Below are 18,656 nucleotides of genomic sequence, written 5' to 3'. Positions count from 1 at the left end.
CGTGGCGGCGGCACGCTAACCCCCCCTCCGCCGCCCCGTAGGCGGCCATTTCTCCCCCCTTCCACGCCGGCTTCCCGGTGCCGCCAGCGCTGGCTTCTACTTCCGCCTCCGCACCGCCCTCCTCGGGGGAGAACCGCCCTGCCAGCGGCCAATAGCAGCGCGGGGCAGGCGGGTGCGGCGGCTTCCGATTGGCCGCCGGCGAGGCGTGGGCGGGGCGAGCGGAAGCCGCGATCCGTGCCCGGAGCAGGGCAGCGGGAGCGGACGGTGGAGGTTGCGGGATGCGGCTGCGCTCGGGGGTGCTTGCGGCCGGCTGCCTGCTGCTGCAGGCCCTGGGCGTCGCCATCTTCCTGCGCGGCTTCTTCCCCTTGGCCGTGCGCGCCCGGCCGCGGAGGGGGCCCCGCGGGGAGAGCCCCCCCGAGCCCGCCCCGCCGGGCCCAGGTAAGCCGCCGGTTTCGTTGCGTTCGTCAGTTTTTTTTTTTTTAATCCGTGCGGTCATGCGCTGGCAGCCCCGAGAAGCCTTAACCGTCAGGTGTTGGGATCCGGAGGCACTCTTTTGTGCCTTAAACCTCGTTCCCCTGCCCCCGGTGCTGCCCTGCCCCGACACCGGTGGTCTATAAACGTGAGCTGTTAGCGTTAGGTGGCGGTGGGAGCAGGTGCTGATGTGGGTAGCTCGCGGCTTACAAGGAGGGCGCCGCTTCGGTGATGCTCCCCGCAGTGTTCAGGTGCCTTAATGACACCTGAGGCGGACTTCAGCACTTCAGCAGTGAGGAGAGCAACTGTGCTAAAAAGGGTTCCCGTCAAAGCCCGGCCGCATTGACGAATGCGCGGTGTCTGTTACTGTTTATTTGAAGCCACGGTCTTTTCAGTTCCTGCGCAGAACTGTGAAACTTTCGGTTTTTCAATCCTCTTTCTAATGAAGAGCCTGTAGAGGACCTGCTGATGCCTAGCGCCCAGCACGGGAAGGTGCGCGTGCCAGAGCGTTGGTTCTCCAGCCTGTGGACCCCGTGGGATGGGACGTGGTGTTCAGGGGATGCCTGAGCTGAGCCGTGTGTTGGCCACGTGAAACACTTGTTCAGGATGTCTGCCTATGGTTCACCTCGTTGAACGGGGCTGGCACTGCTGTACGTCAGCTGCTTGCTGCGTGGTGTAGTTGATTTCTTCAAAGCGTGTGGTATTACGCATGTTGGGACAGGTTCGCCCGACTCGCACAGAGGAGTAGAGAGAGGAGGTGGTTGGGTGACCCAGATGGCGGAGTCCCGCTGTCAGGCAGGCAGGAGCGCTGTCAAACTGATGTGGTAACAGCCTTCAGCTGGCACCGCCAGGCTGCAGATAGTTATTTAGCTGTACAGATTACCAGAACGGTCAGGGACGTCAGATCGGTTGTGCTGTGAAGATCTCAGTCTCAGGTACGAGTGACGCTGTGCGTTCCCACGTGAGTACTGGTGTGAGAATTTGGGAGGGGAAAAAGGAGACTGGTTTGAGCTGGAGGGTATAAAAGTGTGCCGGGGCTCCCTGCAAAGAGTGTAAACTTAGTCGTGTTGCTGGTAATCTTAGGTATGGTTAGACAAAAATGGGGGGACAGGGAAGGTTACTTCTTACCTATAGTTCGTGGGTTAGAGTTTGCATGCAGAGTGATCTCTCGGTCTGGCTTGTAAGCAATTCCCTACTTTTACAGTTTACTAGGCCACGATACAGAAGGCTTTCACTTTACTTTAGATTTGTTCAAAAGAGAACATTTCTCCAGTGCTTCTGTGTTTCCCGAATGTGTCACTTTGTGAGCCCTGACTGCTGTTGGATCCATGCTAACTTTCCTCTGAGACAACTGATAAAATTCTCTAGTTGCTTGCATAATAGCGAGTCCTTGCAGTGCATCATTTTAACAAGTTTTTGGTAGAACCTGTAGTTTTGTTCACTGCTTACAGAAATCCAGCTTCATGTAAAGTAACTTTTCTAAATAACTTTGACAGGGATAGATAAGCATGCCATGTACCATTGCTTTAGCTGTCGTACAATAAGAAGGTTTAGATGGCTTGTAGTCTACTACGACTTCCTTTACACCTTGACATACAGACAAGTAACTCTGGAGGAGGGGGTTAATTCCATGTAGTATCAGTGCTGTTGTTGTATGAGTGGAGTACGTGCATTTGTGAGCTGGTGTCCAGCAAGTTTTGTTTTCTTAGGCAAGTGGGTAGGTGTCAATTATTTGTGTAACGGTATAGCACATCCAGTTCTGCTTTCTTGTTTTTCACTTAGAGGCATGGCAAACCTGCCAGTTTAATAATTCAAATCCTTGAAAAAAGCATCATTGTATTTTTAATCAAGGTTGCTAGGAGTTAGTGTTTTTGTTGCTGAGGTTTCCCCCTTCCCCCTGCTGTGCCCCCATCTCCAGTTTTGTTGCCTGCAGAAATCGCTATCACTGGTGAGTTTGTGAATGTTAATTTATTGATGAGTATCCATGTAACCAAAAATAAAGCTTCTGAGCTCGTTGAGCTCGTTTTTGAGGGTTTTTTTTTTTTGTTAGACACAGTTATCCATGACCATCCCAACTTGTCAGCCACTTATTCCGGAACACGTTTTACTCTAAAATAGTGTAAAAACCTAAATTTACTCAACACATGTACTAAGAAGTTGATCCACTGCAGTGTTGTCTGGGTAGAGATCTATGGGTAGGGTCTACTCTGCTTCCGTCTTTGTCCCAGTGTGTTTTCTCCGGGGTTGGGTATTAGCACAGGTGAATGCTGCCTGTCTTTTCTAACAAAAGTTGTCTGCTGGAGATTCGTAGTTCAGTCTTACTAAATTAACCAGAGAAGGTTGAACCTATCCCTTCTTGCTCCTTTGAACTTTGTCTGTTCTGGAGTTTTTACTTAGTTCTCACAATTGAACTCCATTCATTGTTTTTTGTTGTTGTTTTTTTTTTTCCTTTTTTATTTGTTTGTTTTGCTTTTTAATACTGAATTGCATTCTTTGTTTTGTTTTTTAGTTCTGTTTTTATGACATTCCTGTGCTGGATGGCCTGAAAACTCAAATTCCTCGGATTACTTGTAATGCTTGCCATTCTTTGCAACTTCTTGGTTCTAAATATAGAGTTAATAAAGAACTCGGTGACACACATTTTTGTGGTGAAGTTGTTCTTTATTTTGCGTCTTTCAAGTGTTAAAATTTGTTGATGACTGTATATATCTTTTTCTGTGTGTTGTTGTTCTTTAGGAACGGTTTCTAACTGGACCAAAATTCCACCACCACTTTTCAAAAAAGTTGTCATTGTCCTGATAGATGCTTTGAGAGATGACTTTGTCTTTGGATCCAAAGGTAAACAGTTCATGCCTTACACCACACAAGTTATCGAAAAAGGAACGTCCTACAGTTTCATTGCTGAAGCGAAGCCACCCACTGTGACTATGCCTCGAATTAAAGTAAGTGCTTTGTTTCCCTTTAGGGTTTTTTCAATTTGAGGAGACTGGGAAGGCTGGTGTGTTTCGTGTGCTCAGAGCTGGTATAAAGAGTGGGTTTGGTCAACTTATGGCTAGAACTTAATTTGCTGTAGTGGAGCAAGAGATAGAATTCTGACTTGCCGTGACCCAAATGTTCTTCCTGAAGAAAAGGCGAGGCATCAAAGGAAAGTAGAGAGACTGGTGGTAGCTTCCACTTAAGACGCTTTGCCTTGTTTTGTTCCTTTTTTGGTAGCGCTGTAGTAGGAAGATCTCTGAGAATTAGATAAGGGCAGTTGGGACTGTGGTGCTGGTTTAAATGATTGACGTAAGCTTTTCATTTGTAATCTTGGGAAGGCAGCCTCACAGCCATCAAATTTTCCAGTTGTCTTCTATCCAAGAGCATTTTTGTTGGTGTTTCTCATTGTGTTCTTGTGACTTATGATAGGAAGCCTAGCTGGATGTAAATTTGTATTATCATAGGGATGTTTTTGCAGACTTTTAAAAAAAAAAAAAGAAAATTGTGCCAAGCTCAAGGTAACTAAACAATGGATTTTGGCTGTGTCATCAAAATATTTAATCACCTGGGCTTGACAGTGGTGGATCTGAGTGGCATTTTGTTCATGGATAAGCTGAGGTACAGAGCTTTTGGAAGGCCAGTGAGAGAGTGAAGGGAAAATAATCTGGTGGCTCTTGATAGGTGGACTTCATTGCATTTTCCCAGAAAATTCTTAATTTCTGTTTTGACTGTGCTACCATTTTTAGTATTGTGCTACATTAGTTTTACTTAGGCCATCTAAACGGTCTTGTTGGTGTTTTGCTGAACTGGTAAATGAAACAAATTTCAACTGGGATAAAAAGCGTTTTTGCTATCCACTAATTAAGAAAATATATTTACTTTTCTGTTAAGCAAGTAGTATTTCTGATATCAACTGTGACAACATGCTGTTAGTTGATATAATGTAGCATGGCTGTTTGTATGTTCTTTTAATTTATTAAATTTCTTTATTGAAAGTGTAATCTCTTTCCTCTCTGCTTCATTACTTCCTCTTATGCTATTTTTTTATTCTGAGTACTGTAAAATTCTTAGTTTCTGTTAATACAGCTCCTTTTCTTTTCTTGTTTTGTGCAGGCTTTGATGACGGGTAGCATTCCTGGCTTCATTGATGTTGTGGTGAACCTCAACTCTCCAGCTCTGTTGGACGACAATCTGATTTGGCAGGCAAAAACAGCCGGGAAAAGAATAATCTTTTATGGTGATGATACTTGGGTCAAATTGTTTCCAAAGCATTTTGTGGAATATGATGGAACAACATCCTTCTTTGTATCAGATTTTACAGAGGTGAGAGACTTTTTATAATCTCAAGTTAAATAATGTACGCGCAAACACATAGTGACATCTGAAAATGAATGAAACTTTTCTTGTTCAGAAACGTGAACCTGGCAATTAAATAGAAATTGGGTTGTATATTTTCAGCATTGATAATGTGTAGCTAAGGATTTCAGTTCCTCTGGCATAGGCAGTGGAGAAATGTTTGGATGATACAGTAATAAACTGTGTTTGTTACAGTTTGTTTAAAAATGCAACTATCCATGGTTCGAGTTTCCTATCACATTTTTTATTAATAAAGGCCATCTTTAAAAGGCATCCTAATAGATAATCTTATTCTCCCAGATCCATACTTTCTATAGTATTATATTGCTTTTGTAGGTGCAAGATGGGCAGTATTTCAGTATGTTAGAAAAGAGGGAACATAAGCTGGAGATAAAATAAGAATTTTCACAGTTTGTTTTGGGAATACTAAATGAGTCAGTGGGCTAGCAGTTCTGGTTTGTATTTTGAACCGTTGATTTGCAAAACTTTAGGCCCTTAACCTGGTGCTACTGACATCAGTATTTTATTATCATGTTTAAGGAAGCTAAGCCCAGTGTGAGGATGCTTTTAATTGGTTATTCTAAGAAAGTCTACTGGAAGCTTCAATGTGGAGAGAAAAAATGCAAATATGCTGCTGGGTCTGTGATTACATAGCTCTCAATGCTTCATGTGTTTTTTGTACTTTCTGAGTGAGAGACCATTAAAGACATAACATTTTACAGGTGGTTTTTTTTTTTTAGATAGTTATATCCAACAAAGTCAACAAAGTAATGTTGCATGTGCAAAGCTTATATTTCCTCTAGATATTAAAAATATTTATGCAACTAAAAATGGGTTGACAACCTAAGCAGGAGAACTTACGAGGTAGTCCCCTGTCCTGGTTCCAGTTAGGACAGAGTTAAGTAGCTCATAGTAGCTGGTAGGGTGCTATGTTTTGGATTAGGATGAGAAGAGCGCTGATAACATGCTGATGTTTTAATTGTTGCAGAGCAGTGTTTACACCAGGCCAAGGACTTTTCGGCTTCTTGCTCTGTCCTGCCAGCGAGCAGGCTGGGGGTGCAGCAGGAGCTGGGAGGGGACAGACCCAGGACAGCTGACCCAAACTGGCCAAAGGGGTATTCCATACCATCTGACGTCATGCTAAACAATATATAGGGGTGGCTGGCCGGGGTGGGGGGGCCGGCTGCTCGGGAATAGGCTGGGCATCGGTCAGCGGGTGGTGAGCAATTGCATTGTGCATCACTTGTTTTCTTACACATTATTATTGTTAATACTATTACCATTATCACTATTATTATTATTATTGTTATTATTATTTTCCTGTCTTAATAAACCGTCTTTATCTCAACTCACAGGCTTCACTTTCCCGTTTCTCTCCCCCCATCCCAGAGAGGGAGGGGGGAGGGTGAGCGAACGGCTGTGTGGTGTTTAGCTGCCAGCCGGGTTAAACCACAACAGTCTTTTTGGCGCCCAACGTGGGGCCCGAAGGGTTGAGATATCGACAAATCTGACCAGAGTGTGTTAAACTAAAATTGGTATAAGTATTGGACCTGCTTAATAGTTGCTAGTCACGATGTTGATTGCCTTAATCTCCAGTCTGCTGTACCTGTATTCCAAATTGAGTTTTATGGTGCGTTACTTTCTGTATGTGCTCCCTGTTGCACTGTTTATCCTTTCCGGGCCCTGGTTTAAGATTGTTATGGTACTGTGCGGTGTAACAATGGCTTATGAAATGATGAAATATCTGGTCACGACTTTAACCTGGTATTTGTACTCAGCACTGACGTCGACTCTATACTTTGGAACCCATATCTCGGAAACTATTAGCAATTACACCTATTGCCTGTTTTCGTTAGGGAGCCAATCTGTGAAGGGGACAGGGGAAGACATGTTTCCCTACCTGTTCACTCTCCCTTTCTCCTTCACCACCACCCTCTTATCCCCCGAGTTAGTTACGGTGGTTCTCCGAGATGTTGAATATCCTTGGGATACTCAGACCAGCCTGCTCTTGTTGTTATGTCTCCTGAATGCGCTTCAGATTTTGTGGAGGGTTAAACAACTACTTAGGAATCTCATCCGGAGATCTGTCTTGAGGCGGGATAGTTGCGAGTGGCAGGGAGTGTGGGAGGATATGGGCAGGTTTCTAGAGCAGTGGTCACCTCCAGTGTTTTGGACATTCACCCCTGAACAACTGCAAAATCCTAAAAAGCTGGCAGAATGCTTGAAAAAAAGGTGTCATGACTCTGGCAGTTCCAAAGTGACACAAATCACTGTAGCGTGCTGGGGTCTGGCTTGTGCCTATCGAGCTGCAATTGATGTTATTAGCAACCTAGCTCCAGCTCCTGCAGCCGCTCCAGTTCCAGCTCCTGCAGCTACTCCAGCTGCAGCTCCTGCAGCCGCTCCAGTTCCAGCTCCTGCAGCTACTCCAGCTCCAGCTCCTGCAGCCGCTCCAGCTCCTGCAGCCGCTCCAGTTCCAGCTCCTGCAGCTACTCCAGCTCCAGCTCCTGCAGCCGCTCCAGCTCCAGCTCCAGCTCCTGCAGCCGCTCCAGCTCCAGCTCCTGCAGCTACTCCAGCTCCAGCTCCTGCAGCCGCTCCAGCTCCTGCAGCCGCTCCAGCTCCTGCAGCCGCTCCAGCTCCAGCTCCTGCAGCTACTCCAGCTCCAGCTCCTGCAGCCGCTCCAGCTCCTGCAGCCGCTCCAGTTCCAGCTCCTGCAGCCGCTCCAGCTCCAGCTCCTGCAGCTACTCCAGCTCCAGCTCCTGCAGCCGCTCCAGCTCCTGCAGCTGCTCCAGCTCCAGCTCCTGCAGCCGTTCCGGCTCCTGCAGCCGCTCCAGCTCCAGCCCCTGCAGCCGCTCCAGCTCCAGCCCCTGCAGCCGCTCCAGCTCCTGCAGCTGCCCCAGCTCCTGCAGCTGCCCCAGCTCGTGCAGCTGCTCCCACTCCTGTGGCTGGGTCAGAGAAACGAGCTGTAGCAGTGCAAGTTGACCCCGCAGAGGGTATCCCAACCCCTGTGGCAGACCCTGTGTCTGGGTCAGAGAAACGAGCTGTAGCAGTGCAAGTTGACCCCGCAGAGTGTATTCCAAGCCCTGTGGCAGACCCTGTGTCTGGGTCAGAGAAACGAGCTGTAGCAGTGCAAGTTGACCCCGCAGAGGGTATTCCAACCCCTGTGGCAGACCCTGTGGCTGGGTCAGAGAAACGAGCTGTAGCAGTGCAAGTTGCCCCTGTAGACAAGGTGAAAAAATGGTATAGAGGCTCAGGTCGTTTAAAACGCAGACAGTCTTCTGCTAAGTCTGGGCGAAGTGAAGACGAGGCTGGGCCATCAAAGGTGCAGGAGACTGAAGATGAGGATGAGGATGGCGAAAAATCAACAGTAACTACCCGGACTCCATACCAGCCATCAAAGGTGCAGGAGACTGAAGATGAGGATGAGGATGTCGGAAAATCAACAGTAATTACCCGGACTCTATACCAGCGTGAGCTACGAGATGTGCGAAAAGATTTTGGTCGCTGTATAGGCGAGCAGCTTGTCACCTGGCTGCTCCGGTGCTGGGACACGGGAGCCAATTATGTGGAATTGGAGGGCAAGGAAGCCAGGCGGCTGGGATCCCTTGCTAGGGACGCATGCATTGACAAAGCAATTGGAGATGGAGCACAATCTCGCAGCCTCTGGAGGCGTCTCCTGTCAGCTGTGAAGGAAAGGTATCTCTTCAAGGAAGAACTTGTATGTTTACCAAGCAAATGGACCACCATGGAGAAGGGAATTCAGTACCTGAGGGAATTGGCCGTACGGGAAGTAATTTATAAGGACCTAGATGACGCACAAACATCCACAGATCCAGATGCAGTCCAGTGTACACCACCCATGTGGCGGAAGTTTGTACGGAGTGCCCCATCATCATATGCCAACTCATTGGCAATACTAGCCTGGAAAACGGAGGAGAATCCCACAGTGAATGAAGTGACTAAAATACTCCGGCAGTACGAAGGAAATCTCTCCTCTTCCCTAAAGGCCTGTGTCTCAGCTGTGGAGAAACTCTCTGAAGAGGTCCACCAACTTAAAGAGAATTTATCTTCCCCTCCACCTGAACGAACCAGTGTCCACCAGCTAAAAGAGAATGCTTTGGAGAAACTTTCTGAAAAGATCCACCAACTTGAAGAAAGATTATCTTCCCCTTCACCTGAACGAACCAGTGTCCACCAGCTAAAAGAGAATGCTTTGGAGAAACTTTCTGAAAAGATCCACCAACTTGAAGAAAGATTATCTTCCCCTTCACCTGAACGAACTAGTGTCCACCAGCTAAAAGAGAATACCTTGGAGAAACTTTCTGAAGAGATCCACCAACTTAAAGAGAGTTTATTTTCCTCCCCACCTGTACAAACCAGTGTCTCAGCTATTAGGGGTAAACGTTCATCTATGCAAGGAAGACAATATGGTGGGCACACACACCGCGCCACCCTGTGGTTTTACCTACGTGACCATGGAGAGGACATGAGAAAATGGGATGGAAAATCTACTGCGACCCTAGAGGCACGGGTACGTGAATTGCAAAGGAAAACAATTGGGAAAAAGGAGTTCTCTGAAAGGTTTGCTGCTCCAACTTCCAGCAGGCAGTCCTTTAAACACAGAAATGAAGATTCTGACCAGGACTAGAGGGGCCCTGCCTCCAGCCAGGGGGAGGAAAGGGACAATCGAGTTTATTGGACTGTGTGGATTCGATGGCCTGGCACGTCAGACGCACAGAAGTATAAGGCTTTGGTAGACACCGGTGCACAATGTACTCTAATGCCATCAAGCTATAAAGGGCCAGAGCCCATCTGTATTTATGGTGTGACGGGGGGATCCCAGCAGTTAACTGTATTGGAGGCTGAAGTGAGTCTAACCGGTAATGAGTGGCAAAAGCACCGTATTGTGACTGGCCCAGATGCTCCGTGCATCCTTGGCATAGACTATCTTAGAAGAGGATATTTCAAGGACCCAAAAGGGTTCCGCTGGGCTTTTGGCATAGCTGCTTTGGAGACAGAGGACATTAAACAGTTGTCTACCTTGCCTGGTCTCTCAGAGGACCCTTCTGTTGTGGGGTTGCTGAGGGTTGAAGAACAGCAAGTGCCGATCGCTACCACAACTGTGCACCGGCGGCAATATCGCACCAACCGAGACTCCCTGAGTCCCATCCATAAGCTAATTCGTCAACTGGAGAGCCAAGGAGTGATCAGCAAGACTCATTCACCTTTTAATAGTCCCATATGGCCAGTGCGAAAGTCTAATGGTGAGTGGAGACTAACAGTGGACTATCGTGGCCTGAACGAAGTCACGCCACCACTGAGTGCTGCAGTGCCGGACATGCTAGAACTCCAGTATGAACTGGAATCAAAGGCAGCCAAGTGGTATGCCACAATTGATATCGCTAATGCATTTTTCTCCATCCCTCTAGCAGCACAGTGCAGGCCACAGTTTGCTTTCACTTGGAGGGGAGTCCAATATACTTGGAATCGGCTGCCCCAGGGGTGGAAACACAGCCCTACCATTTGCCATGGACTGATCCAGTCTGCGCTGGAGCAGGGGGAAGCTCCTGAACACCTGCAGTACATCGATGACATCATTGTGTGGGGTGACACTGCAGAAGAAGTTTTCGAGAAAGGGAAGAAAATAGTCCAAATCCTTCTGAAGGCCGGTTTTGCCATAAAACAGAATAAAGTTAAAGGACCTGCACGAGAGATCCAGTTTTTAGGAATAAAATGGCAAGATGGACGCCGTCAAATCCCAATGGATGTGATCAACAAAATAACAGCTATGTCTCCACCAACTAGCAAAAAAGAAACACAAACTTTCCTAGGTGTCGTGGGGTTTTGGAGAATGCATATTCCAAATTACAGTCTGATTGTAAACCCGCTCTACCAAGTAACCCGTAAGAAGAATGCTTTTGAATGGGGCCCTGAGCAACGACAAGCCTTTGAACAAATTAAGCAGGAAATAGTTCATGCAGTAGCCCTCGGGCCAGTCCGAACAGGACCAGATGTAAAGAATGTGCTCTACACCGCAGCCGGAGAGAATGGTCCCACCTGGAGCCTCTGGCAGAAAGAACCTGGGGAAACTCGAGGTCGACCCCTGGGGTTTTGGAGTCGGGGATACAGAGGATCTGAAGCCCGCTATACTCCAACTGAAAAGGAGATATTGGCAGCATATGAAGGAGTTCGATCTGCTTCGGAAGTGGTCGGTACTGAAGCGCAGCTCCTCCTGGCACCCCGACTGCCGGTACTAGGCTGGATGTTCAAAGGAAGGGTCCCCTCTACGCATCATGCAACTGATGCTACATGGAGCAAGTGGGTTGCACTGATTACTCAGCGGGCTCGAATAGGAAACCCCAGTCGCCCAGGAATCTTGGAGGTGATTATGGACTGGCCAGAAGGCAAATACTTTGGGATATCACCAGAGGAGGAGGTGGTTCGTGCTGAAGAAGCCCCCCTGTACAACAAGCTACCGGAAAATGAGAAGAAATATGCCTTGTTCACTGACGGGTCCTGTCGTATTGTGGGAAAGCATCGGAGATGGAAAGCTGCTGTATGGAGTCCTACACGACGAGTTGCAGAAGCTGCTGAGGGAGAAGGTGAATCGAGTCAGTTTGCAGAAGTAAAAGCCATTCAGCTGGCTTTAGATATTGCTGAACGAGAAAAGTGGCCAGTTCTCTATCTCTATACTGATTCATGGATGGTAGCAAATGCCCTGTGGGGGTGGTTACAGCAATGGAAGCAGAACAACTGGCAGCGCAGGGGCAAGCCCATCTGGGCTGCGGCATTGTGGCAAGATATTGCTGCCCGGGTAGAGAACCTGGTTGTAAAGGTACGCCATGTAGATGCTCATGTGCCCAAGAATCGGGCTACTGAAGAACACCAAAACAACCAGCAGGTGGATCAGGCTGCTAAGATTGAAGTGGCTCAGGTGGACCTGGACTGGCAACATAAAGGTGAATTATTTATAGCCCGATGGGCCCATGACACCTCAGGCCATCAAGGTAGAGATGCAACCTACAGATGGGCTCGTGATCGAGGGGTGGACCTGACCATGGACACTATAGCACAGGTTATTCATGACTGTGAAACATGTGCTGCAATCAAGCAAGCCAAACGGTCAAAACCTCTTTGGTATGGAGGACGATGGCTGAAATATAAATATGGAGAGGCCTGGCAGATTGATTACATCACACTCCCTCAAACCCGCAACGGCAAGCGCCACGTACTTACAATGGTGGAAGCAACCACCGGATGGCTGGAAACATATCCTGTGCCCCATGCCACCGCCCGGAACACTATCCTGGGCCTTGAAAAGCAAGTCTTATGGCGACATGGCACCCCAGAGAGAATTGAGTCAGACAACGGGACTCATTTCCGAAACAACCTTATAGACACTTGGGCCAAAGAACATGGTATTGAGTGGGTGTATCACATCCCCTATCATGCACCAGCCTCTGGAAAAGTTGAACGATACAATGGACTGTTGAAGACTACACTGAAAGCAATGGGTGCTGGGACATTCAAAAATTGGGATACACATTTGGCAAAGGCCACCTGGTTAGTCAATACCAGGGGATCTGCCAACCGAGCTGGACCTGCCCAATCAAACCTGTTACGCACTGTAGAAGGGGATAAAGTTCCTGTAGTGCACGTAAGAAACATGCTGGGTAAAACAGTCTGGGCTACTCCTGCCTCAGGAAAAGGCAAACCTATTCGTGGAATTGCTTTTGCTCAGGGACCTGGATGCACTTGGTGGGTAATGCAAAAGAATGGGGAGGTCCGGTGTGTACCTCAAGGGGATTTGATACTGGGTGAGAATAGCCCATGAGTTGAATTGTAGTATGTTAATTATTATATAATAATGTATGTCATCACTACCATGATTGCTATATATCATAGATGAAAATGGTGATTAATTAGAATGTATTGGACAGAGTGTAACCTGAGCATGACATAAATGGTATGGAATAAGGGGTGGATATCTGTCCTGGTTCCAGTTAGGACAGAGTTAAGTAGCTCATAGTAGCTGGTAGGGTGCTATGTTTTGGATTAGGATGAGAAGAGCGCTGATAACATGCTGATGTTTTAATTGTTGCAGAGCAGTGTTTACACCAGGCCAAGGACTTTTCGGCTTCTTGCTCTGTCCTGCCAGCGAGCAGGCTGGGGGTGCAGCAGGAGCTGGGAGGGGACAGACCCAGGACAGCTGACCCAAACTGGCCAAAGGGGTATTCCATACCATCTGACGTCATGCTAAACAATATATAGGGGTGGCTGGCCGGGGTGGGGGGGCCGGCTGCTCGGGAATAGGCTGGGCATCGGTCAGCGGGTGGTGAGCAATTGCATTGTGCATCACTTGTTTTCTTACACATTATTATTGTTAATACTATTACCATTATCACTATTATTATTATTATTGTTATTATTATTTTCCTGTCTTAATAAACCGTCTTTATCTCAACTCACAGGCTTCACTTTCCCGTTTCTCTCCCCCCATCCCAGAGAGGGAGGGGGGAGGGTGAGCGAACGGCTGTGTGGTGTTTAGCTGCCAGCCGGGTTAAACCACAACATCCCCAAACAGCATTTTTCGTATCTTCCTTCTTTCTTCCTGTGTGGTCACTTCTTTTTTGTCACAGTAAATGAAATCCATTTGTGTTTACATAGTAGCAAAAAAATGACTTGAAAGATCAGGAGGGCTTTTTTATTCCTTTGCTTCCAAGCTCCAAAGAGATATTGTTTGCTATATCTGCTTCTCCAAATTGATGAATCAGGACTGTAAAGGATGAAAGTGACTAAAAATGTCTGGTTTTAAAAGTGTCTGTGGAAGTATGTCAATTCTGTTTTCTCTCCTTGTATATAATATGATCCTTCGCAAGCAGAAGGGATTGAAATGTGGTGAAGAATCTCTCGTAAGACAGAATCTTTGACTCTGGCATTGAAACAATCCATCTGTTTTTTTCTTTTTCTTTTAAATTTGAGTGGCTTTAGTTCTCATCAGCTTGTACAGAACTTTCATGGTTTTTGAGAGCTAACCTTTCTATTCTTTTTACAAGTGGGAAATTATTTTTCTAATTGTTTTCCTTTTATTTCTGAGGTTGATGATAATGTTACCAGACACTTGGACAGAGTGTTAAAGAGAGAAGACTGGGATCTCCTAATATTACATTACCTCGGATTGGACCATATTGGACATGTGACTGGGCCAAACAGCCCACTAGTGGGACCAAAACTTCGTGAAATGGATAACATCCTGAAGAAGATTCATATTTCCCTTCTTTCAAAGGTAATATATCTTGTCTGAGATCAAAGTGTGTTATTTATAGAATAGCATTGCATTAATATTCTCAAAACAATCGCTTCTTCAGGGGTAGTCGTTTATTCCTAGACCAAAGTGAATATTGTTCTCTTTCCTTCCCTGCCCATTCTCCAGTTAACAATGCAGTGTAGCATTTAAGGATTTACTAGCTGACCTTGGTAACATCTGTTAACTGTCTCTTCTGAAGAGCTGTCGCAAATAACTGCCCCTTGATGTGCAGGAAGAGGGAAGGAATGCAAGCCAAAAGTCTTACTGATCATGAGTAATTATAGTAGTTGGTGTGATCTTCCAGTAATGAAATTCACCGGGAGTAACAATAGGTATATATAGCTACGTCTCTTATTTTTATGATTTGAAGGTACGCTTAATTCTCAGATACTGAAAAGTATCAAGTAGAACTGGAGGTTGCAAACAGCATTTTTTCGTATGCTAAACATAGCACGTAACATTATCAAATCTGAATCTCTTCCTAGAGTTGGAGATACGGGATGTCACTTATCTAAATACCCTGGATGTTGAAATACCATATCCTAATTCCAAGTGGTCTGAAGTTTGTTTGTTTGTTTGTTTTTAGGCAACTAAAATTCAGAATAGCTACGCTTAAAATTTCACTAGTGTTTTCAGACAAGATGATAGTGTCAAATTAAAGGAAAGGTTAAATTCTTGATTGTGGAGGTTATAATCTCATGTGTAGTGTGGTGGTTTTGGCACTGTTTGCTTGTATGTTACTCTTTTGCCAACATATGCAAGGCTTTATATTAGTTCCAGAATATGGAAAGAATGCAGGCACTTTTGTGTATAACAGGTACTGGTAATCACTAATGACTTCGTTATGGAATGACGATATTTTTCTGTGGTCTTCGATTTGTTGCCTCAGAGCTGTTGGACAGGCCTCACTTATGCTTCTGTTCGTCTGTCTTCAGAAATATAGACATGATTTGACATCAGTCACATCAGTTTTCTACCCCAAAGACACTTGAAAGATTGGAGAAGAAATACAAATTTAACTTTCTTCTAACATTTCTCTAGACCATGTTTGAGTTTAAAACTCACAATCTAAAATGGAAACATACAATTAATTTTCTGTTTTGCTAACGTAGCTTATTTTCTTTGACCCTGCTCAAATTTTCTTTAACCCATTGCTTATTGTAGGATTTATAAAATAGGTTTATCAAATTAATATTTTAATATTTTTAAATTTATATTTTACTAAAATCTCAATGAAGGTGAAGACACTCTTCAGCTGGGGAAAACAAATTTCTCTGTCAGTGCTACTGCTCCTGTGCTCCTGTTTTTTTTTTCAAAAAGTATGAGAACCTTTGTTTAATCTCTGTCACGTTCTTCTGACTCTGTAAATGGGTTGTTTTTTTTTTTAATTTATTTTAGAAAGCTTCTTTGTAGTGTTTGTTATATAATGACACATATGTATGCCTTAAGTTTTAAAAACAAATATTGCTGCATAACATTTAGCTGTGGACATCTCTGGTAATCTTCTCTGTGTGTTATGAGCGAATCTTGAAAACTGAATTAATTTCAACAAATATTTATGCATGAAATGGATAAAGATAACGGGGCATTATATATATACATACTGTTCTTACAGTAACTTAAATTTCTGTGGTTTGCAGGAAGGAGAGGCTTCTCTGCCGAGTTTGCTGGTTGTTTGTGGGGATCATGGGATGTCTGAAACAGGGAGTCATGGTGGTTCTTCAGAAGGTGAAGTGCACACACCACTGCTGTTTATCAGCTCTGCTTTTGAAAAGAGAAGTGGTAAGGATCAAAAAAAAGTTGGTTAGCTGAACTTTTTAGAACACGTTTTCATGTTTAATTTATATTAGCTCTACATTTTTTCCTGAAAAGTACTGTGGTTGTATTGTGCTATCACCCTGGCGGTGCTGGAATTTAGCTCACGGTTCGTTGTACATGTGTCTGGCAAGATACCACATGTTCTGTGTGACCTCTGCGTTTAGCTGGAGTTTGCATCTGTGTCATGCTGAAACTGTGGCTTAGACTGTGTAACCACAGACAGAACTAGGTATTTCTCAGATTACAACCTTTTGCAGAACTGTCCTACTTGAGTGTTCAGAGCTAATGAGATCTCTTGTTGTCAGGATCATGGGATACTGGTAAACAGATTAGATTAGAACTGAAATGTTGTTTGAAGTGAGTTTTAAGCTTTATCTGTCTTGGTCAGAATATTTCCCTGGCCTCCATTCTTCCCTCTTAGATGTCCAGGAATAAAGAATAAATGCCAATTTCTTATGCTGAGAATAACAGGAAAGAGGAAGGATTGCACTTAAGAAAGGAAGAGAGATGAAGCAGAGAAAACAGGACCACTGATTAATAAGCATCTAATGGAAGAACATGGAGCACCAGTATATTTACTGTATTGGCCAGACAATTCATTTTAAATCATTAGTGTGAGGTTGTCTGCTTCTGAAGCTCATATTCTACTTGTATAATATAGCTTAAGGTAAGAGGAAAGAAGGGATTGGTGTGTCTAGCACAACCGTTAGCCTAGCTTACAGCATCTGGCTTAAATAAACTCCTTGACTGAGTGAATCAGTGAAATGTAGTTATAGGAGTGAACGTTTTCTTCAAAATAATACTTCCCCTGCCTTTCTGCCTCTTGCCCGTTTTCATTTGATTTCCTGCTTGCTGAACCTTGCCTTGCTTATTTTGCTGGATGTTCCTGAAGCACAGTGAAAGTACGCTTATCTGTCTATCATTTGTGAAACTGTATCCAGCTGGAATAGAAAGGACTGCTTGAGGAGTCCTTGAACTCCTCAGATTTAAAAACAAAACAAAGTCAAGAGCTTACTGGAGCTCTCATAAGTTTTTGCTTTATAAATGTCACTGGTATGTGTTGACAACCAGGCCAGGAGAGTGTTGATTCTGTAAATGAAAACGGTCGATTGTATTAGTTTCTGTGGTGGTTAATCTGAACATGCAATTTTTTACAATATAATGAAAAATATCTAGTCAACTGTTTTTTGGGGATCAAGTCTGTGATTTGTAATGATAACCATGTAAATACTCAGCAGGTTGCTTCTTATTGCCGTAGCAGTCAAAATTCTTCGATCGCTCCTTATGATCCTACTGTAAACAAACTGTATTGTCATTAATATGGCAGACCTCAAAATGGTAATCCCATGAGTTTTCGTATTTAAAACGTGGTCAGAATATTACTTGCGTAGCCTTATACAGAGATGTCACCCATGGTTGACTAAATGTAGTTGGTAGTTGGGCTTTTTTGACTAGTTAAAAACTTGCCTTTAAAGATGAAATCTGAAAATTGCTGATGTACAGGCACTCATGTAAAGAGTAGTTAGGGATTATAGATGGCATTCTAAAAAAGGATGGGATTAATTACAGCTAGATGAGAAATGAGAGATGAAGTTCTAATGCTCTTAAAGGGAGCCTTGAGAGTAATAAATGCTGTATATCATTTTTTTCCGCGTACTTAAATCAAAACACTTAATGCCCAGATTTGCAAAGAGAACTAAGTAAACAGTAAAAAAAACTGTTACGTAACCAGTAAGGCACAGGAGGCAACAATTGTCATTGCAATCTTAAATGTTTGCTTATGTTAGTGAAGTATCTCACATGGATAGATAGAAGTCTGTGAAACTGAAGGCTAATCCTGGAAACAGCAGTCAGGTAACCTAGATGATTCTGTGATTCTGTAATGGGATCCTGCACAGAACATTTTAAAATCACAGGGTTTGCCTGTGTGGAGCTCCAGGATTTGGGCCTCAACATTCCTTTACCTGACCTCTGATTCTGTTTGCCTAGCAGCCTGGTAGAGATTTAATTATATCAAAAAGATTCTAGAATGCTGCAAGCATTATTTTAGATTCTCATTCTTCATTCATGCACAAAATCAGCCTGCTGTAGTATTTTCTATTCTTTCTAATATAAGTTACCAAACCCTCTCAGGATCTAAACTACAACTTGATATTATTAAGGTTGTATCTTGGACAATCTCTTCCAATATTTGTACTTGTGTAACATTCACATTGTGTTTACAGTAATTGCTTACATTGAAGAGTGGTACTTGCTGAAAATTGAATAAGTTTTGGTTTTACAACAAAGAAGAACACTCTGTAGATCACTTGAACTAGTTGATCTAATGGCAGTGAACATATTTTTAAACTAAAAAAATGTCTCTCTTGCTATAGAAATAGAAAGGCCTGTAATTGAAATACTTTTTCCTTTCTTTTTTTATTTTTTATCTTGTTGATTCTAGGTCCTCTAACACAACCTGAACTTGTACAACAAACTGATTTGGCTAGTACACTGGCAGTAGGTCTTGGTCTACCCATTTCAAGAAACAGTGTTGGGAACCTTATATTGCCAGTTGTAGGAGGCAAGACAATGAGGGAACAACTACGTTTCTTGCACTTGAATGGATTCCAGCTTAGCAGGCTGCTGGAAGAAAATACACCTGCCTATGAAAAAGGTAAATCATCTTAAAAAAACAATATAGAAGAGGATGTTACCTCATAATATCATATTATTTATAACACAGTTTGAG

General features: G+C 44.4%; 1 protein-coding gene across 11 annotated transcripts in view; it reads left to right on the top strand.

Annotated features, from left to right (window-relative positions):
• Window positions 1-203: 203 nt before the first annotated feature.
• Window positions 204-18,656, top strand: part of PIGG (phosphatidylinositol glycan anchor biosynthesis class G (EMM blood group)) — a 96,739-nt gene continuing 78,286 nt past the window's right edge. For 7 of the 11 annotated variants that reach the window (XM_083817684.1, XM_083817686.1, XM_083817685.1 and 4 more), the window contains exons 1-6: window positions 204-438; window positions 3,208-3,413; window positions 4,561-4,770; window positions 13,898-14,086; window positions 15,748-15,889; window positions 18,369-18,581. In XM_083817684.1, coding sequence (XP_083673810.1) covers window positions 279-438; window positions 3,208-3,413; window positions 4,561-4,770; window positions 13,898-14,086; window positions 15,748-15,889; window positions 18,369-18,581 — 1,120 coding nt within the window. In that variant the 5' untranslated portion in view covers window positions 204-278. The remainder of the gene's footprint in view (window positions 439-3,207; window positions 3,414-4,560; window positions 4,771-13,897; window positions 14,087-15,747; window positions 15,890-18,368; window positions 18,582-18,656) is intronic. The other 4 variants (XM_083817681.1, XM_083817687.1, XM_083817688.1 and 1 more) reach the window with 2 other exon arrangements.

The sequence above is a fragment of the Anser anser genome (genome assembly GCF_964211835.1).
Source record: "Anser anser genome assembly, chromosome: Z".
NCBI classification, from domain to species: domain Eukaryota; kingdom Metazoa; phylum Chordata; class Aves; order Anseriformes; family Anatidae; genus Anser; species Anser anser.
Note: the sequence above shows the minus strand (reverse complement) of the source record. Positions and strands in the feature narration are given on the sequence as shown.